Source organism: Acipenser ruthenus, chromosome 9 (genome assembly GCF_902713425.1).
Source record: "Acipenser ruthenus chromosome 9, fAciRut3.2 maternal haplotype, whole genome shotgun sequence".
Classification (NCBI taxonomy): domain Eukaryota; kingdom Metazoa; phylum Chordata; class Actinopteri; order Acipenseriformes; family Acipenseridae; genus Acipenser; species Acipenser ruthenus.
The window spans coordinates 35,836,834-35,860,039 of NC_081197.1; the positions used below are offsets into that span (position 1 = coordinate 35,836,834).

At 37.5% G+C, this 23,206-nt stretch overlaps 1 protein-coding gene across 1 annotated transcript in view; it reads left to right on the forward strand.

Moving 5' to 3' along the window:
* The window catches only part of LOC117405641 (collagen alpha-1(IV) chain-like), a 93,532-nt gene that overhangs the window by 15,359 nt on the left and 54,967 nt on the right, over positions 1-23,206 (forward strand). The window contains exon 2 of the mRNA XM_059029920.1: positions 16,563-16,613. Within this exon, the coding sequence (XP_058885903.1) occupies positions 16,563-16,613 (51 nt within the window). The remainder of the gene's footprint in view (positions 1-16,562; positions 16,614-23,206) is intronic.

A 23,206-nucleotide genomic window follows, 5' to 3' on the forward strand; every position in this document is an offset into this window, starting at 1 on the left:
TAAAGGATTTAAACACTATAGTTCACTGTTTTGTAAGACAATTTTTAGGTTTCAGACTAATGAACATAATTTCAAACCAATCACTGCCATTACAATTAATGAGTTTGAAGAACATATCAACATAGCTGTCAACATTGAGAGATGAAAATAAGGGAGACTCGGGGGGCAAAAAGTAAGTGGGGAAAGAAAAGTAAAAGTTCAACCTTTCCCCCAACAAATTGCTTTCAAACAACATTCCCTTTGTCCTTGTGGCTGTGATTGTACATGTAGGTGGCACTATTCGCAGCAGTCAACACTTTCCCGGATGGGCAGTACTTGTGAGCTGGTTCAGTGTAGTTTATCTTGCAGGAAAGAAGAGCATACAGAGTGGAGTTATCCATGCTCATCCTATTCTCAGTAACAATCTTCCTCACCATGCTAAATGTTCTCTCTGAACTGGCATAGATGTGAGGGATGCAGAGCAGTGCCTTCACACTAAGCCCTGCGGCAGTCATTTTGGCGGTTTTTGGTTTTAAAATGTAATTTTCTCCAGTCGTGTGGGGCTCCAACACATGGGGCTGTGCGTTCGTGAACCTTTCTGTCCGTATGTATTAAGTATTCTCACAAAGCATGAAACGCGGGAGTGCAGAAATAAAGGAGATATATTACACCTAAAAGCCCCGGCAGCAGTCACATTGACGGCCACACAGAAAACAATTGTATTTTGATTATACAGAACGGTATTCTACTTTATTATTTTTATTTACCAGTCCACAATGTGTTTAGCTGAAACCAGATTAGTCTCTACTCTCTGCCTGAGTGAAAGACTGACAATCTATTGTTTTTCAATCAGCCTTTTGAAGGCCTGCGCCTGCTTGCCAGCTGCGCTTCTTTGGTCAGTCGATTAGCATCGGGACTAGTGAAAATAAATACCAGAGACCATGGAGTTTTACAACGCAACAAAATATGGATTTGATGTTTTGGATCAGATGGCACAGAAGTATTCTGTGAAAGCTGGCTCCCGACGGTGGTCTGTTCAGGTGTTTTACAATGTATTGGACCTAGCAGCCATCAACTCCTGGGTACTTTACAAAGAATGCACAGAGAAAAATTTACCAAGGAGAGAATATATTTTACAGTTAGCACAGCAAACTCACAAGAAGCATTTGGAACAGAGGGAGACTGCCAAGCGTGTACCCACAGCTGAAGCTGGCAACCCCGCTGAGAGCTGCAAGAGACACCAATGCCAGCGTTGCAAGTGCAGTAAAAAATAAAACTTCAGACAGCTGTGCCCTGTGCAGAAAAGTGGCGTGGAGAAGCGCATTATATGTTTTGATTGTGAACAGCCTTAGACTCAAGGTAAAGGAATACCCTTTTGTTGAAAAAAAGAAAAATAAATTAGACTTTTCTTTTAACTTCTTGTGCTGTGCGCTTCTGTAAAATGTTTCTTTTCTAAGTTTATTTATCTACGTTGTTCAGTTGCTTTTGCTCATCTGATAATAAACCGATTGCTGTTGAAAAGTTAAAAATGGCCTTTTAAAAAGACCTCACCTAAAATATTGTGTTCAGTTCTGGTCACCTTGTACAAAAAGGATATTGCTGCTCTAGAAAGAGTGCAATGAAGAGCGACCAGAATTATCCCGGGTTTAAAAAGCATGTTGTATGCAGACAGGCTAAAAGAATTGAATCTATTCAGTCTTGAACAAAGAAGACTACACGGTGATCTGATTCAAACATTCAGAATTCTAAAAGGTATTGACAATGTCGACCCAGGGGACTTTTTTGACCTGGAGATTAGATAAAGGGGCATTCAGAACAGAAAATAGGAGACACTTTTTTACACAGAGAATTGTGAGGGTTTGGAACCAACTCCCCAGTAATGTTGTTGAAGCTGACACCCTGGGATCCTTCAATAAGCTGCTTGAGATTCTGGGATCAATACGCTACTAACAACCAAACACGCAAGATGGGCCGAATGGCCTCCTCTCGTTTGTAAACTTTAATGATAAACAACATGTTATTATAATTTTGAATATTATCATATTCCGAATATGCCTTTATCCAAGGAGACTTGCATTGTTGTACAAACACTAACATGCATGCTCAATGCAAATTACCAGGGTTACAACATCACTATTAATCATTTACATGTTATAGTGAATGAAATTACCTAGATTTTTTACACATATTCTAGGACCCACCCACTGTAGTTCTGTCAACTCTGAGCTTCATCTCTTTAAAATGAAGTTAAGTGTAGAGGGATTGACCCTAGTGTCCTGGCTAAATTCCACTATAGCTCAGACCTACATCTGTGTGAATCAGTTCTCATTAACTATGATTTTATAAATGAATAACTACAACTTACTCAAAGATTCTGGTGACTGTTGCAATAGGGATATCATCCCTATTTTCCATCAAGTATGCCCGAGCCTCCAAACCGATGTTGATGTCAGCATCTGTCAGCTGATTCTCTTACCCCTTGTACATCCATGATGGATCTTGCTGGGACAAAGTACCCCATGAGTTTCTTCATCATTCGGGTCATCCCTGAATGCAGTTTATGGATCATTACTCCCTCTGACTACAAATGAAAGAAGAATATCTCATTCTTAGAATGTGGTACCATTTTAAGCATTATCTCCCAAGTACAACAGGTTTTCAGTCTTCTGTAATTGCAAAACCAATATTATCAAGGGAATCTCCAGAAACAATTGCATTTCATAATACACCCACCTGGAATGCAGTGTTAAACTCAGCCAGTGGTTTCAAAGCAGTGCTCAGGAAGAAGTAGAACTTAATTTCTTTATTTGTCAGATGGCTAGCCAGTGTTTTCTCTTTGCCATTCTTTTCAGCATCTTCATCGCTACTGAAGTAAGCCTGAAGGGCTTCCAACTGATTGAGAACCCTTTGGATGCATGGCAAAAGACTGAGCCACCTGGTGCTACAATAACGCAGCAACTTCAGGGTGTCGGAGTCCGTGAACTCCACAAATTCCCTGTAAATTTCACACCTCTTTGCACTGTAAAAAAGATAACATATTGTACAATAGGTTTAAGTGGAATAATAATAAGTCAAGGTGTTAAGCATATTTTGTTTTACTGTCCAAAGTCAGGTTCTTTAGCAATACATTCATGTGAAGCATAATCACTGAATAATATGTAAAAATAGAAAAATATTGAATAGTAAAGACACCTTTAGTAACCAATGAGGGAAACAAAAATTTAAGAAAAACAAAAAACAGTGTTACCTTTTGTCAAAGTGATAATAGATGTTACCAAAAAGTCTTCAATTGGCAGCTTGATCACTTTGACCCCGGATCCTGTGGCAAGCTGTGTGAGGTGGCAGATGCAGCCTAGATCCAGCACATGTGTCTGCATCCTCTGAACGCAGCTTAGCACAGAGTTGTGCTTCCCTTTCATCACACTGGCATTGTCAGAGTTAAATGCCAGCAGATTTTCCCAAGGTAATATATATTTTTGCTACAAGACAGTTCAACATTTATTTTCAATCAAGAAATGCACCACTAGGCATGGAATAATGCTTTTACATAAGGCTATCAATTGCTCTGCAACTGAAACACATAACTGATATCAATTAGCTATTTTACTAACGGCCTATATAAATAAAAAATGCTTTCAGAATGAGTTCTCGTTATTTGTTTTTAAACATCAACCTAAATTAATTCAAATGCAATTATTTCCCCTCCCATTTAAGCTTTAAATTAAAATGAAAATGTCTATATGTTAGCTAGATATATCATTTGCGACATAGCTACCTCAACACTGAAGACAAATTGGTGAAGAGATTTTCTGCATTGCTGATATTGCACATCAGCATGTCGAGAAACCTGAATCTCACTTGCTGGGATGTTTCATCATAGAGCCTCGTCATTAAAACAAACTCCTTGTCCCATTTTGCATTATTGCTCTTGTCACAGAGCAGTCCAAAAGGCTGAGTCTGGCACTGCTGTCTCACCGCATCATCCAGTGATGGAGCTATGGCACATAATTAGTAATAAATACATTTTAATAAAAGACCCTCCGTCAAATTCCAGAAAAACACAAAAGCCACGGTATGATAATACTATGTGACCAGGTACTTTTTAAAACACACTTCAAGACTGTCATTGTATTCAAACCATATCTTAAATGTCAATAGAAACAGTAAATGCTTGTTTACCTTTCACTATCTGTGTGGTTTTGGTCTTCCCAGTGGAACATTTCCAGGCAATTGCAGAGTCTGGGAAGATATCTCCCACACATTTATTAAATTCTTCACAGAAAGCAAAAGGGATGTTTTGTTTGGAGATTAACATTGCAATTTTTGTCTCGGCATATGTTACCTTCTTCACCTCCGTTCTCCCAATAAAAGTTGTCATGGTGCCACTTGTTTTCTGCACTTCAATTGCCTTTTTGTTCTTTCTATGGTTTCTCATGTTGGACTACATCGCCCTGGCCACTGTGCTCTACACTGAAATGAATTCAGTTGCAGAATGGGTGTCTATCCCGATCAAACTTGTGACAAGAAAGGAAAAGGTTTCACTCCAAGTTGGTAGCGTGTAGACAACCACAAAAATGATATGCTCATTACGTTCATTGGTTGAACTTTAACTTGTACTTTCACTCGTGCCTGGCTTCCCCATGGGTCCTAAAATCTACAGTATTGGGCTTGAGGTTTTGACATTTTGCTGCAAATATAATTTGTTTAAAATACTGGAGAAATACAGGATACATTATATTATGGGAGCTGTTTGGGAGAAGGGGTCAAATTATGGGAATCTCCCATGAAATACGGGAGAGTTAGACTGAATTAGTCTACAGTATATCACCGAATTCATCAAGGGCAGGTTTGGATGCGTTTGTGGGTTGGAACGTTGGTACAGTAATAAATCTCAAATAGGACAAAGGCCAAAATAATATTATTATGCTTTTAAGTTAGCATTTCTAAATTATTATTATTATTATTTATTTCTTAGCAGACGCCCTTATCCAGGGCGACTTACAATCGCAAGCAAATACAAATACATTCAAGTGTTACAATATAAGTCATACAATAAGAACAAGAAATACAATAATTCTCAAGTGTGACAAACCACAATTCAATAATACAGCAGATAATAGTGAAAGTTACATCAGGATATGATTAAATAGTGATAGTTACATCAGGATATGATTAAGTACAAAATACTACAGATTAAACACTTGGCAGATTACAATATTCTGAGGTACAGGATTAAATGCAGTAAAATAAAGCATATTTAAATGAAGGGTGATAGTGTCCCAGGATACAACAGAGGAGTTCTACAGGTGCTGTTTGAAGAGGTGAGTCTTAAGGAGGCGCCGGAATGTGGTCAGGGACTGGGCAGTCCTGACATGGTGTACCAGCTTTCTTATACAAAGTCTAAAAAAAAGTGGTCAGAGATTCAGGGCTCAGATTAAAGTTGACATTAACTCATTCAATTTAAGAGGATTGAGAATGAACTACTTCCCTTATTTTCTGTTTTTTGAAACACACTAAGGAAAGATTTAAAGACCCAGTGCTCTTCCAGAATAATAATAAAAGCATAATAATAATAATAAAATAATAATAATCAAAAAACAATCTGAACAGTTTTGCATGTTTTCAATGATTTTTTAAGCATGCAAATAAAATTACAGTAAAATAAGATGGGGGACACTTGAATGTGCAACATCCCAATACTGACTACAACAGAACAATGTATTCAGTGATTTCAGGTATGCTTCCTCACTCTAATGCGTAACATCCCTAGCCCACAGATTTTCTGTAATGAATGCTGTGTTAGAACTCTGAGTGGCAGGACCAGTGCTTGTCTGTGTTCATCATGATGACCCTGGGGAGACCACAGGGTTGCTGTAATAACCTCTGATGTTGCAGGAAAGCCACAGTAATGGCTTATGGGTCACCACAGTGATTATGAATGTAAGTGCATACACTCGTATTTGTGAGTGTATTTATGGGTTTCATTGACCACAACATCTGTCAAGTTCACCCACACCTAGTGGGGTACTGTATAGTAATGTTTTTCATATGGATGGGTTACAACAATAACTTTCAACCTACACAACTTTGCATGCAATAAATTGCAACAAAGTCACTTACTGCACGCCGCGTGACTCCAGCTGTTATTTTTTGGCTCCCAGATTAGAATTCTTGGTCAGTTTATGTGATTTTCTGTAGACCCTGTCTGATGATTAAAAAAAAAAACTTTTTTGTATTTGTAGAATCTTCGTTTTAGAATCTTCTTTCCTCTTACAGTACCTGTTTCACAATACAGGATTTCAAGAACAACACAGGTCTGTAGAAATCATATCTGCTAGTCTACATAATTATAATGCTAAACTGTATTTAGCAGACTGTTACAGTACCAAGAACAGCTTTGTGAAACTGGCCCCAAGTTTCTGTTAGTTACAATCTTTTGCCAACGTAAGCAACAAGAAAAGCCTATTCTAACTACATGCAGGAATAACTTTTTCCATCATTTTAACCCACTTGTATCAGTGCTCTGCAACCATTGCACCAAAAAAATAAATCAACATTTACAAAGAACACCACTACAGACTGACATTTCCAAGTTCTTTCTCATATACAACAACCTTCTCAGTTAATACATGATTGGCTCTTGATTGTTGTTAAAAGTTGCCGTTGACCCGTGACTTTCCAAACAAACTAAACAACCGTCAGATTTATTCATTATGTTTAAAACAAACCTCACTTCCTACCAAGTATGGCAGTAACACAGACACCAGTCTCACCCCATAAGGAGAGAATACTGCAGTCACAATCTATACAAGTGTATTAACTGGCACATGATATAAGCCAGGGAATGTTTTGGTAAGGTTTAATACGGTTAAAGTGCATTGGTAACGTTTGCTACTGTAAGCCAACAACATAGCCTCAAATTACATGATGCCATTACCACTGTGACAAAAGTCCTTCTTTTGTAATAATATTGCCACTTTCCAGGATCTTGGCCTCTGTCTTCTAGTGTAAATGAACCAGTGCAGACAACAGTATTTCAAGTTCAAACAGGGCGATGCCTGTACTTTTATTGATTACAGCGTCCTCTGACAAGAGTTATGCTGTGTGAAATCATAAACAAAACAGAACAAAACTAAATCCTAACTCCCCTTTGGAGTCCTACCTAAACCTTTGTTTCAGTTCTAACTAAATATCGTCCGGCTAATCCGTTTACCGATACTTACACAAGTCTTATAATATACTTGTACTTACTAGAACTGAAGTCATTGAATTTGATCTTGCTCTGAATTGTATTAATACTTGTACTGTGATTCTTGAAATGTATTTTTTGTTTATGACTGTAAGTCGTCCTGGATAAGGGCGTCTGCTAAGAAATAAATAATAATAATACCTTCTTTCCTTTATAGCTATGTTCAAAACCCTCCAGGATTTCTGGGTCATGTAGTCCTCCCCATGACTTCAAGGACTACATTTATTCTTTGCTCAGTTACAGAGAATATAAACTGCTCCCTATTTGGGGACCAACATATCGCCCCTCTATAACTTTTCCCCACACTCTACCATACCACTAAACCAATGGTTTAGGTTAATTCATTTAAAGAAGCCCATAAGTATGGTCTGCACAAATGGATCAGACAGCATGACATGGAGTTTTCTACTTTTTTCCATAAGAAAACCCATACATTGCCAATTCAACCCTAAATACATTATGCAATGTAATGTGCAAGACAGTAAAACTCTTAATTCCTTAAAGCTGATCAACAAAGGTAAACACATACATGGAAACAGCTTGATCCCAAGCTGGATTTATTATAATAACACAATAGCCTAACAAATGGATTTGCTGCATGGCTGTCTCCTGTTGCAAGGACATTTTTCTAATTAGACACATTTGGCTAAAGCATTACTCTCAGTCCTAAACAGTAATTGCTGGCATTGCAGTTGAGTTCTGGCCAGGAGTTTGGCCAAGTTTAATTCATTACACGTTTCAGTTCAGGAGACTGTGACAATCTGAAACACAGGGCTGCAAAGTGACTCCAGTGGCCCCAAATCCCTTCTTTACTGCAGGGGTCTGACCAACAGCCATGAAACTGCAGTGTCTGTGCTTTTAATGGAGGTCACCTCATTTCATTAGGAATGACTGTTTTTTAACTTACAATGGACTACTAAACAACAACAGCCCTGGTTAATTTATACTTCTTAGGTGGGCAAGAAGCATATAATTGCCTGACATTTTATCACAAGCTAATTAAAACATGTGCAGGGGATTTTTTCTTTTTAACTGCACAGTACCTGCGGAAACTATGGAAGTTAATGCGTAACATGTTTTTCTCTTTTCTTGTCTCTCAATGTGACTACTGATATAATAATTGAATGATAAATATTGTAGTGTTATATTTACATGCATTTACATTCTAGGGATGTGTGCAGTATGATATACCAGTACCACCTGCAACTGGACTGTAATCCTGTGTGTTTTTGTGTGTGTACTTTCCTGAAAATGAGATGACACATTTTAAATGGAAAGATTGTGAGTAGCAAGCATTAAACAGTAGCAGTGGCAGTAATTTGTACTGCAGCACTGTCACAACCTCACACTATCTGAGCTTTTCATATTTGCATGGACATATAAATGCTACAAGCTAACTGTTGTGACCTGTGACCCTATATAGCTACCAATTTGAGATGATGTGAATTTTTAGGTTTCACCATTCAGATACACATTCAGATATTGACACACATTCAGATATTGTCATCATATTTGATAGCGGTTGAGGTCCTTTACGGGTGTTATCCAGTAGAAAGGTTACCCCCTAGCCATGTCAATGATAAACAATTCTATAAATGTGCTTTTCACATTATACTATGCTTGTTTTTGTCCAAAGAAACGTTTCTACTGAAATAAGTGATCTATTGTTTTTTCTTTATGGCTAGTCACAGGTGTTTGGTCTTGTAAGTAAATCTGTTTTTTTATTGTTTTAGTCATGTAATAACCCTATGACACAAACATCTGGGCTTCTTCCATTTGCACATGTGCGCTGTGTGAAGTCCCTCACTAATAAACTAGGCCACTATTTAGATGAGCCTCAATCCATCACAAGTACAGAACCGACTTGGCTGAGCAGATGAAGGAGAAAAAATAAAGTAATATGGCTTAATTTAGCCAGGCAAGTTTATTAAGGGTACTTTTAAAAAGCAGGTAGAGATTCATCCAGTACCAAATGCTGTGGGAGCATGAACACTTTAAACTTAATTTGTTGTCTGGATTCTAGAAAATAGTATTTCAGTCTGACGGGTAGTTCCGCAATCTGATTGTGAGATGAGGTTCATGTGTGGCGTGTATCATCCTGCAGCGTCTACCTGATTTCTAGACACTTTGGCACTTTAGCTGATCAGGCCCATGTTAATGTCTACAGGCAACAAGAACTGAAGAGCTGCTGCGGAACTCAGGTGACAGCACCTCAACACAGACTTAGCAAAAAAATAAAAATCAATGACAGTGTTTGAGTACTTGTAATCAACACCACTCACAAAACAAACAAACAAACAAAAAAAGATAATTACAATCTGAAACTACTGTACTTTTTCATTAGCAATCATTTTGAAAAGCTCATTAGGAGTCTGGCACAGTCACTATTTTACTTTAATAGGTTCTGGGGGTTTACTTTAATAACAGCTCATTATTCTGCTCTTCATTAGAAGAGCAGAATAATGAGCTGTGCAGTTATAACTGCTTTCACAGAATTATATTACTGGTCCTGTTTTTTGTGTTAACATTTTTGGACTCGATTTGAAACTCAAAGACTTTTTAAATGGATCTATAATGTGACACGTGTACTAATGTACTAATGGATATTTCGTCCCAGCCTTTTCGCTGCTCATAAAAGTAACGCACTGCCTTTCTTCTGCCTTAACAACTTAGTTTAGAAAGTGTGTTAGTTAGGCCTACGTGGTCTTGAAATCAAAATGCTATATACAGTGCATTTTTAAACATAAGCAATGTGTAACAGTTAAGTAAATTATAATAAACTATGATGGGCTACTGTTTTATTATATCTGTTGGCTAGTGGAGAAAATGCTTTTAACAGCCAAATTGGGGTAAACCTGTTAAACTGCACTTGTAGATCAACTGATCTACCCCTACTACTATGCTCTGGACTTCCCCGACCTAAGCACCATGTTACTGGACCCTCAGCTAATGCACTATTGCACTACTATTATGCCATTGTAGATATAACCTGTTGTATCCTAACTTGTTGCACGCTATTTCATCTTGTATTTTAGTAGTATTATTTGCACTTACTGTAAACTGTACTGTATTTAAATATTAATCTTGTTTAACCCTGTACTGCCCTGTAACAATGTAAGTTGCCTTGGATAAAGGTGTCTGCCAAATAAATAAATAAATAAATAAATAAATAAATAATATGAAACATGTTGTCAGTCCGAATACAGCGTTGTGGTTCTACTGCTGCTGGGGGCTTAATGGGACCCCCAAGCCCTCACTACCTTTTTTTTGGCCAAAAGCTTCCCCTGATTATATATATATATATATATATATATATATATATATATATATATATATATATATATATATATATATATATATACACACACACACATACCCACCCCTTGTTAGATGGCCCCTCGCTATAGTGCGGATTCTGATATATCGCGGTCCTGGAGTTGGCTCCCCATTTTTACTGTCCAACTGCATATGCCTTAGCTGCAATATACATAGGCACTTAGAATTACTGTTCGTTTTATTCCGTACTGCACATCACAAACAAAAATATACAAAACAAATAAAAACAGAGCATTAATATCGTACTGTTATCATATACACACGCATTGCACAATAACACAAAGCAAATTAAACATCTACTTGCTGAAGCGGTTTTTATTTTAACCAACGAGGTGTTCACGTGTGGCAGCACTAGGAAACGTCACAAGGCAGTGACGTCAGCTCCCTAGCAACAAGCTTCCTATGTTGGGAATTGATTATTTCAATGCAGTGGGTTTGTGCATTTGAGAAACGAGAGGAAGACTCATGAAATGAATTGCAGACTGAAGTTGATGAGAAGCAATTACCCTCTGCTGTACGAATTAAAACGGTGTCCTGCTTTTTATACGAAAAAATGAGAAAAGTGTGTTGCGTTGAGGATTTATACTGGACCCTGAAGCCCCCATATGTGGTTGTGCAGTATTTGTTAGCCTATTTGTTTTCCTATGGGTCTCTCGCTGTATCACGGCTCACGATATATACCGGTTTTATATTGGACCCCGACACCCGGGATATATCGAGTGGGTGGTGAATAATGTAGATTTCAAAATGTCACATTTTTCAATTTTTGTCAGTTTTTCCTTATGTGGAAAAATACAAAACGGTATGCAATTCAAAATGTTAACATATTCAGCAGGTTTCATTTGAGTTATGTATATGCATGTTGTTTACCAACTTATTAACTGTTAAACATTTTAATTCTGTTCGGACTGCTTGATTCATCTACACTGAGAATAAAGTCTTTGTTAAATATGGTTTGATGCCTGGCCCATAAGAGAATGCTACTTTGTCAGAGCCGCACAGTATGCTCGTTCTTGTTTGCATTTATTTTTCATGACATTGTGCGTTTGTCCATTAGTTTTAATTGGACAGCCTTAAAGTAGATCTGTTTATTGCAATCTATTTCCCTCGTGATGAGCTCAAGATCTGGAGCCTTTCAGCAATCTGTCAGCTGGTGGTTAACTCAGCATACCTAAGGCAGTAACACAGGACACATCTTTCTCTTTCTTTCTTAACACTTAAAACTTTAATACTGCAGAACTCACTGAACCACCATTCATTTGACCTCTTCTTATTAGCCTTATTACACAAGGTTCATGCTTTCTAGCAGCATTGGTGATTCTGTGCCAGAATGAGTAAAATCAGGAATATTTAACATAGTAAACATTAACAGTATCATCAATGCACTGTCCAGTCCTGTACCCTATTACATGAGCTTGGAATTACAGGGGTCAAATTGCAATGAGCCATTGTGTCAGTAGCAGTTTTTAATCAACCAGATTCCCTTTCTAATTTTGACACTATTTTGGTGTTTATTTTATCTTACTCTCGCATTTCCCCATGAGCTAGTTCTGCTGTAAACCGATTGATCGATCTGTTAGTAATTAACCTGACCAATTAATCAATCATTTAAAATGCCGATCAGAACACCCTGAATTAAAATGTGATTCCTGTGAATTTGTAAGGTTGTTTTTGCTAGATGTACAGCATACTTTTACAATAATATTAATGATTCTCAGAATTCTTCTAAATAGATCCCTTTGTTTTACCACTTTGGTCTACCACTCATGACGTCACTCAAAACCCACTGCTAAGAGCTGTGTGAAATTGGACAGGAAGTATAGCTCCCATTCATTTTTTTAGACTTTATTATTATTCACAGAGGGAATGTTTATACAATTGTGCTAGGGAATGTATAGTTGCTGACCTAATTGGACAGTAACAGAGATTCATTAAGCTCCATGTATTTGTACACACGTTATTGTTTTATGACTTCTAGTTGCTCTATTCCCATAGAAGCTTCAGGGTTCCAAATAAATGTATTGTGGAAACTTCCTTGAAGCCCCTGGAGAGGGTATCAATCTGTAATAATTGTAAAACTGTAGCATCAGATGCCAAATATAAAATAAAAAAAACACCCTAGAGTTGAAAAGTTAGTATAGAAGCAGTTCTCTAATAATAAAAGAAAACTATAAAAACAGGTAAAATATTAAAATCTTTATACTTTTTACAGTTTACTTTTTATTGGAGGCCAGAATAAGTTTTTATTATTTTTGTTATCAAACTTCTTAAAAGTTAAAGAACACCAATACTACTTATCTGCTGTTATTATCTGTATCTTATTTTTGAAAATATAACTGTGAGATAATTTCTAGTAATGACTGCATGCTTCAGATGCACTAGTCTTAGACAGCAGATAAGAATGGCTTAATCCACAGAGCTGATGGTACCATTGCCCTGACCCTTTTGTCACACATCTGATACACCATTAGCACCTCATAGCTGCGTTAAGAATCCTTTGAACATTGACAGTTTCTAGACAGATAGCAAACATCTGGACTGGGATCGTAACGGCAATAAGAGAGACATTGCACTCTCAGCTTGGGAGAATCTTCAAAGTTCAGTAGTTCCTGACAAACCCGACAACTAGAGTGAATGAGAATGAATGTATTCAATTGATTATGAATCTATTGCTTGAAACCTGCTTGCTAGAGGCAGAGGAACTATTGTTTGGCCACTGGAAAAGCAATAGAGGCCCTCCATTTTTGCTTTAGAAAAATAATCCATGTATTAGCTGCAAGGATGGGGATCGATTGAGGAGATGGTGAGTTGCAACTGTGTTGTATTTTTCTAGTGACACGTTCTTTTTTATGGTCTGTTATGGTCTGTTACTCCTCCCAAAAGTTTCCATCTTAATGGGAAGGGTGGCTCCTTTGAGTGTTATTTTCTATGAAAATAATACATTTATCTTGCAATTTATGAAATGCCCTATGCAGGAAGTAACAATCTGTAGGAAGTTCTCCTTCAGTAGATCTGCTCAGGTCAACCCCTCATAGCTGTAGGGTAAGGTAGGTTGGATGCTTTGGTTTAGGCCCCACCAGTCCACCAGACTCTCAGCACTCAAAAGAAAGAAAATGGAACTGATGTGTGAGGCCTTCATTCCCCCCATCCAACTTGGAGAGATATCTTAAGGTGTGAAATGGCTTGAAAACACGTGTCAGATATAGAACACTGTGTTGCCTGGCCAGGGCTTCCTGGTAATGCACAAGGAAGAGAAAAGGGAAATGCTTTTGAATGATTAGCTGCACTGCAGTTTGAGCCAATGGCTGGTAATGCATAAGAAGCATGTCACCGTCAGCTTTATGCACATGTACAATGCAAGTTTGACATACGGCCGTATGGACGGTAGATAGACTCCCAGATTATGGGGATAACTTGTGACAAAGTATGTCCATACCAAGGTTCATCGTAGTTGAATAAGTACAGTACTTCTGTAGTTTTACGTAAAACATTATTGTGACATACGTGCGGCGAGATAGACAGATTCCGATACTCTTAATAACTTGTCCTAAAAATATCCTTCTCAGGCATCATAACTGGATGATATAAGCGCTTCATTGGATTTATGTAAAAATTGTGAGGTGCAGACAGACAGACAAACAGACAAACAGACAGACAGAGACTCCATTTACACCTAGACTCTGTCACACTCATTAGGCAAGATGTTCTCTAGATATATCAAGAAAATGAAGTGATGTGCAAACAGGCAGTTGGACAGACAGACAACCTCCTTAGACTCCCAGATTATGATACACTTAATAACACTCATTAAAAGAATGTTCTTAGTTATTTCCATCACAATGGGACAAGCGATACTTAAAATGTAAGTATGATTTACAAATAGATTATCGGTGGACAGACTCCATGTACCCCAACATTATGGTACACTCAATTGTGTGGTAAAGATGGTGCTTAACACGTTTTGTGGCAATTGGACAAGTGATTCTCTTATATGGTGGAACCAGTAGCCTAATCTGTCGATTGCTAAGAACGCATCACTTATTTTACCATAAATGACTATACAGTAAATGAACAATATCAGATAGATAAGGGACTGTTCAGTAACAGTTACAGTAAGTTACTCTAAAAGCAGTGGCTTATGGAGACATCTTAGTTTCTGCTCACTGTTTGTCTGTCTCTATCACTGTTAATTTTGCATCACAAGGCCCCTGTGGACAATTTAGCTGTCAGACCATCTGTCATACTACACTTGAGGTGTCAAGTTTAAATTTGTACACACTTCAGATGTCTATACTGAATCCTTTCATTATGTTCAGTATCTTTTGCTTCACAGCTACTTTAACTGTTTATTTTAGTACCACCTGGGTTGCTTACTTACTGGGGATCACTGTTTTTAGCAATTTAGAGTTTAATGCCACAATTTATATAACTGTATAGAAAACTATATGCTTTTGATTGCTCTTCCATTTGAACTAATTGGGTCTAATAACTGCTGCCCTTCAACTCTCCATACTGTAAATATGTTTTCCCACAGCAGTGAATTATTGTTGTTTCAGTATAAGGGGTAGCAGAAATCAACATTGTGAGAATATTCTTTTCAAAATGACATACTGTTTCAATAAGAGCAACATGGTAAGAATACAGAGGGTTCCAAAAGATTCTGCAGTGAGTCATGTTTCAGCTGATGTGCCAGAATCCTTCATTGGCTTGGTTCCCAACGTAAGGAAACAGCTGTCTGCCTCGACTAGAGCACGTTTCCCAGGCTGTGAACGACTTTAACAGTCATCTAAAGCACAATGCGCTGCTAAACGTGTTAAACAGCACACACGAAAAAGGAAATGGTTACAAGAACTGAAATAATAATAAGAACATAAGAAAACTTTGGAAATGAGAAAAAGCCTCTCTGCACATCAAGGCTCGTCCGTTGTTAGCACACCATTTGTCCCAAATAGATGGATCTAATTTAATAGGACAGAATCTAGTGTTTTTTTTTTAATGTTCCCAATGTTTTAGATCCTATTACTGTCACCTAGTAGGCTATTCCATGCATTAATAACTCTCTGTGTAACAAACTTCCATTCTAAACTTAATTTTAATCAGCTTCCATTTATGCCCTCTTGTTCCTTTCTCTGCTAAATGTGAAGTAGTGTCTTGGGTAATTTGATCTAGACCATTAAGGATTTTATAGACTTTAATCAAGTCCCTTCTTTTTTCCAGGCTGAAGAGATTTCATTATTTTATCCTTTCCTTGTAGCTCATACCTCATTTTATGCCTGACGCAGCTCAAAAGATTTTTTTTTCCAAAGCACTCAAACTAACTAGCAAGAGAATGGCAATGTGCAAGGGTATTCCCACAGAGTCATCTCCTAGGTTTCAATTGCATCACTTTTGCTATCGATGATGGGGGGGGGGGGGGGGGGGGGGGGGGGGGGGCTACCTTCCTATCCTGTACACTGTGAGACCTTGTTTTTGTGAGTTTTAAGCACAGTTTGAAAATCTGAATCCCGTAGGCTGAAGTTAATTTCAGTGTGTCTGGTGTATAGGACACACTTATTTTGCTTCATTGCTACAATGGTGTTTTACTTGATTGGTCAGCTTTGAAAATGAATAAAATAAATGCTTTATTGTTTGCTCCTATTATTTGTAAGTGTTTGCAATCTTGTTCCTTAATGAGATAAGAACTTGCTTGTATTTAAGAGACACTAGATGGAAGCCCTTAGTTCTCACATTTGATATTGGGCACATGGGTATTGTGAAGATCTCTGTAGCCTTTTGACTGGAATTCTGTTGTCTTCAGGGATTGTTTAGCACTGCTAATATAAATGGTGTTGCACTGTCATGTCTTAACCCCTCACATACCTTTTTATTTATCCTACATATTGAATGGGACACTCACCACCTGCATATTGGAATTGTGCTCTTATTCTTAGTAGATCACATCTATTCTCTGAGGGGAATGTGAACTATTTTTGTGATATTTTATTTGTTGTTTTTTCAGGGGTGCAGTGGTTGTGGAAAATGTGACTGCAGTGGAGTGAAAGGACAAAAGGTAAGCATATCATGTTTTGTAATAAATTATTGTAGAAGCTATTCTGTAACCTATACATAAATGTGGCTTTGTGGCGGAGTGTCCCGCCCCTATATATTTATTTATTATTATTTGTATTTTTGTTTGCGGCGCAGATAAAACCTTGTGAGGATGCGTGGCTGATCAGCTACTGATTATTTAACTAGCTGACAGTCACGCATCCTTACTAAACTCGTGCAGACTGTGGCCGAGGGGTAATAAGATAATTAACAGCTTGTTAACCCCTCGGCCAGAGTATAAGAACCTGCGTGCTGCGGGGTTGAGTGTACAGAGGAGAGTACGGGGAGTGGAGAGAGCGAGGCGAATAAGAGAAACAACTGCTAAGTATCTGCTTATTTGTTTATTTCTATTTGTTTGGCCAACGTGCCCTTTTGTTTTGTTTTGTTTAAATATTTTGGTTTATTGATTTAATAAAATCAGCTGAACGCCGTTGTGTTCAGTTTCACCCGCCCATCCACTGTTTTGGTTCAGTTACTTCCTGGTCCGTGATGTCACCACACCTCACCACTGCAAGCTATCCTGCCACAGGCTTATAATTAGGGTGTCTGAATTTCGGGTATTACCAGATTTAATCCGATCCCCCCCCCCGAATGCTTTTTTTCTGCATTCGGGTTAAACCTGAAAACTCCCTGAATAGGCACATACTGTATATGAATATATGCACGTGCAGTTGTCTGATTCAAATGCAACAGAACAGAACTGGCGCAGATGACGGTAAGCTGATTTACCTATTAGAAAAATTTGGCTTCTTAGTATAATATATATATATATATATATATATATATATATATATATATATATATATATATATATATACAGTGCCTTGCGAAAGTATTCGGCCCCCTTGAACTTTGCGACCTTTTGCCACATTTCAGGCTTCAAACATAAAGATATGAAACTGTAATTTTTTGTGAAGAATCAACAACAAGTGGGACACAATCATGAAGTGGAACGAAATTTATTGGATATTTCAAACTTTTTTAACAAATAAAAAACTGAAAAATTGGGCGTGCAAAATTATTCAGCCCCCTTAAGTTAATACTTTGTAGCGCCACCTTTTGCTGCGATTACAGCTGTAAGTCGCTTGGGGTATGTCTCTATCAGTTTTGCACATCGAGAGACTGAAATTTTTGCCCATTCCTCCTTGCAAAACAGCTCGAGCTCAGTGAGGTTGGATGGAGAGCATTTGTGAACAGCAGTTTTCAGTTCTTTCCACAGATTCTCGATTGGATTCAGGTCTGGACTTTGACTTGGCCATTCTAACACCTGGATATGTTTATTTGTGAACCATTCCATTGTAGATTTTGCTTTATGTTTTGGATCATTGTCTTGTTGGAAGACAAATCTCTGTCCCAGTCTCAGGTCTTTTGCAGACTCCATCAGGTTTTCTTCCAGAATGGTCCTGTATTTGGCTCCATCCATCTTCCCATCAATTTTAACCATCTTCCCTGTCCCTGCTGAAGAAAAGCAGGCCCAAACCATGATGCTGCCACCACCATGTCTGACAGTGGGGATGGTGTGTTCAGGGTGATGAGCTGTGTTGCTTTTACGCCAAACATAACGTTTTGCATTGTTGCCAAAAAGTTCGATTTTGGTTTCATCTGACCAGAGCACCTTCTTCCACATGTTTGGTGTGTCTCCAGGTGGCTTGTGGCAAACTGTAAACGACACTTTTTATGGATATCTTTAAGAAATGGCTTTCTTCTTGCCACTCTTCCATAAAGGCCAGATTTGTGCAGTATACGACTGATTGTTGTCCTATGGACAGAGTCTCCCACCTCAGCTGTAGATCTCTGCAGTTCATCCAGAGTGATCATGGGCCTCTTGGCTGCATCTCTGATCAGTCTTCTCCTTGTATGAGTTGAAAGTTTAGAGGGACGGCCAGGTCTTGGTAGATTTGCAGTGGTCTGATACTCCTTCCATTTCAATATTATCGCTTGCACAGTGCTCCTTGGGATGTTTAAAGCTTGGGAAATCTTTTTGTATCCAAATCCGGCTTTAAACTTCTCCACAACAGTATCTCGGACCTGCCTGGTGTGTTCCTTGTTCTTCATGATGCTCTCTGCGCTTTAAACGGACCTCTGAGACTATCACAGTGCAGGTGCATTTATACGAAGACTTGATTAAACACAGGTGGATTCTATTTATCATCATTAGTCATTTAGGTCAACATTGGATCATTCAGAGATCCTCACTGAACTTCTGGAGAGAGTTTGCTGCACTGAAAGTAAAGGGGCTGAATAATTTTGCACGCCCAATTTTTCAGTTTTTTATTTGTTAAAAAAGTTTGAAATATCCAATAAATTTCGTTCCACTTCATGATTGTGTCCCACTTGTTGTTGATTCTTCACAAAAAATTACAGTTTCATATCTTTATGTTTGAAGCCTGAAATGTGGCAAAAGGTCGCAAAGTTCAAGGGGGCCGAATACTTTCGCAAGGCACTGTATATATATATATATATATATATATATATATATATATATATATATATATATTTAATTACAGCAATATAGCTTTAAGGTTTTTGCTTTTTTTGCACACTTTTCTTCCCAGTTATTTGTTTTATGAGTGTGTGTTTAAGCCAAGAGCATTTAGATGTAACAGTTGATCGTTTCTCTTTGTAAAACAGCATGGAGTAAAGTTGTTTAGTTTTCCCGTATGTTCTGTGTGCAATTATACTTGACTTCACTACAGAATAAAACTTGATTGCAACGGAGAAATGCCTCCATATACAGTATGTGTGTGTGTGTGTGAGAGAGAGAGAGAGAAAGAGAGAGGGAGGGAGGAGAGATAGATGTCATCAAATGTTTGCATACCCCAATGTGTGGAAATATACATACGTTGGGAATTTAAACTGTTGACAACTTTGTAACAGTATTACATAATGTGGAAAAATAATATATAAATGACAAGCACTTTTACCTTCTAGATACTTGTGTTGTTAACAACAAGAAGCATACATACAGTACATACACATGGAAACACCTGCCATATATAACTGGGTGTGTATACATTGATTGTCCCTCACATTTAGTGATGTATTAGTCATGTACATGGCACCCTGGACATATATTCTGTAATATATACAGAGTGTATCTACCTGCCAGTTACAATGGAATGCGGTTTGGTCAGATTTTCCATGAAATGACCGTTTCAAAGACTGGCAGCAGAGCAAGGAAAGTTATTGGGTCCAACTGTTATGTCATTCCTCTGAAAGGCAGAGACAGCTGTGAACAGCAAAACACGGCTTGGAAACAACGCGTGACCGGGAACGATCCACCTGGGCATTTGATGGCAGTACTGTTTTTAATGCAGCAAGTTTTTGTGGACTAGTTTAATGAAACATTTACAGAAACAAAGCATGTTACAGACTCCCCTCTCCTGCCAAATCACACTTACGTCAGTATTTAAAAACACTGGTATTTAGAAAGCTTTCTGTAATGAAGTAAGTATGGATGCTTACTTAAGAATTAGTCATCTTAACTCCAGTGTTAATCCTACTAACACTTAAAATGCACTCAAAGGAATAACTGCAGTATGTGTTTATTGATTCATTAACGTACCTACTTTTTAAATATGTATTAACAATACATGAATAAAATATACATTTACACGTTTACTTGTACTGTAATTTAGGAACTGCATATTTTACAAGAAATGTACTAGAAATATACACATTTGAAACCATTTATTTGTTTGGAGAGGTACTGCAACGTGTGATGTTCATCCATAATGTCAAAAAATTGTGACTAACATGAATAGTGATTTTACAGGGGGAAAAAAATCTAATAAGGTGAACGTGCTAGACAAGATTTATACTTATAAGTGAGTTTTTTTTAGGTATTCCTCTGCATTGTTGAGTCTCTTGAAATTGAAAGATGGAGCGTGTCATTTAATAAATGGCAGCAGAAGGCAGCTGGCACAAAGAACACCCAGCATCTGGTTCTTGAACAGAAAAGCTTGCAGTATGACTAATGGAATGCCTGCCATTGGCTCTGATTAACACACCATGTATGGTCAGAGAAGTAAACATTCTTTTCAGGGTTTAATATGAATCTCTACTATGAAAAACTGTCTCTGCAACATCAAAGTGTTTCAGTTAAGTGAAACTTCACTGATAAAACTTGAACAAGACAGAGGAAGTGTGATGAAAAAGATCAGAAGCTCATACAGTACTTTACTCCAATTGTATTCAATTTTTAGAAGCATTTACTGTATAATTGAAGATTTAAAAAAGGAAATGTCCACTCTGCTTACATTTCTTCGCAGTCAGAGAACTAGAATCACATTAGAATCACATTTCAACATGCCTTTTTTAGGCATTTCTGTTCTCCTCTGCAGTTTAAAACATAATCCATCAAACCATGAAACTTCTAAAAGTAATCTAAAGCTCGGTAATCACAGATTCTCCTCCACTTGTTATTCCCGGGTATTCCCTCCCTCTTGAATGAAAAAGTCTGACATATTATTGAGTTTACATTCTCAGCAGACTGCCTCAGTAGTACTGGTATATATAGTACTGTACTGGATGTAAATAATTCTGGAGAAGTATTCCAAAGTAATAGGTTTGAAAATAAGACTGCAATCTTGTGGCAGGCTGAACCATTCCACAATTGACTATTATTATTATTATTATTTATTTCTTAGCAGACGCCCTTATCCAGGGCGACTTACAATTGTTACAAGATATCACATTATACATTATTTCACATTATTTTTACATACAATTACCCGTTTATACAGTTGGGTTTTTACTGAAGCAATCTAGGTAAAGTACCTTGCTCAAGGGTACAACAGCAGTGTCCCCCATTGGGGATTGAACCCACAACCCTCCGGTCAAGAGTCCAGAGCCCTAACCACTACTCCACACTGCCTCCTATAATGATCCTAATTACACATACTGTAAGGTTATAGACCCTTCAGTTTTTCCAAGGTGTTACTAATTCCATAGTAAAGCATGGGCTGACTCAAACTGCTATGCAATATCATTTACATTCCTTAAACTAGCTTCAAAACACAGCACGAGATTACAGCATTTTGAAGGTGAGGGTGCCCTTTTCAAATCTATTGGAGTATATTTAATATATCAGAAGATATATTATTCACCCGCATGCACGGCTGCGTATATCTGGATTTCATGGGATCAATATTAAAAAATATTGCATAGAAAATAAATGTTGGACCTGGTATTGAAATAATAAATAATCTGTCATAATGAGGCAGGTGGACACAAAACAAATGCATCCAGTGAAACAGTAAAGGATATCGATCATGTAGCCAGGCCTAGTTCCCAGATAGAATCACAGCAGATCCCCACTGTTACTGTAATGTGACTTTGTTTTAGCATATGGAAGTGTTGTCTTGAGCTTTGTATTGGTGGGAACAGAATCCCACAACAGCTTGACATTTTTCTGCATCCTTATCAAGTAAATTTTTTTTTTAAATGCAGAAACTGAAAAGAGTCCTGTGTGACTTTCACTCAAATCTGGACTCTGGAAATTTAACCAAACCCCTGTATTTAAAAAAGGGTTACGATTGACAGATTGTGAATGAACCCAAAATAGTGAAAAAGGTTATTTTCCTTAAAGATATGCTTCTTAAATGTTTTATAATCTTTTAGGATGGCATTTTCTTTCAGTTTTTACTGCTCTGTTATTCTTTATTGGATTCATTTGAAAATTTAAATTGAAAATGTAAGGGTGGTTTGAAGGATATCTGTGTGCCAGAGCAGCTGAACACAGTTAAGACCAGTATAACTGCAACTCTCTCAAAAAGCACTAGATGGCGCCAAAATTGCCAAAAGAATTAATTCAACATTAATGAACCCAAATAAACTACTGCATTTTCGTTGTTTGAATTATTATACAGATTAAAAAAAAAAAAAAGCTTAGCTAAAATTCAAGTTGAGAAAATATGAAATAAAAAAAAAACACTTTTACCTTAACTTTTCAATATCAAATGTGGTAGATGTGTAAGAGAAAGACTCAGGATGGAACATCAGTCAGGTGATCAGTTGAAAGGAATCAGTACCTGCTGTGTCTACCATGGTGGAGCCAGACAGAATCTTGCTATGATGGGAGGAGACGTTTCACAAACATGACAATTCTGTTAAAAAGGAGCAGCACTATTGTGTGGGCATTAATATCAACCATGTGACTTGGAGTCCAGAATGCTGTGCGGTTGTATTTAAAGTAGCTAGTTTGTCTCATTAACTCTTCCAGAATCTCCCTGAATTACTAAATTGGCCAGACGTTCACAGCTGTCATGTATAGGCTTGTGTATCAACTACTTTCTACCAATATTTTTCTTTCCAGTTGATCTTTGAGTAATGTAATATGCAGAATCCTAAATATCCAATAACTTGGCCCTTTTCAAAAACAGCTTTGTGTTTCAGGTTTTGCAGTGCTATTAAACATACTTCTTTAATCAAGCACTAGCTTTGTGGTTTTCTTTGTGGTTACATTGAGAAACCAGCAGTCAATTATAATTACAGTAAAAACCTAAAACCTGTATTTAATCCAATTGTCAAACAGATTGTGAATTAAACTTTAAC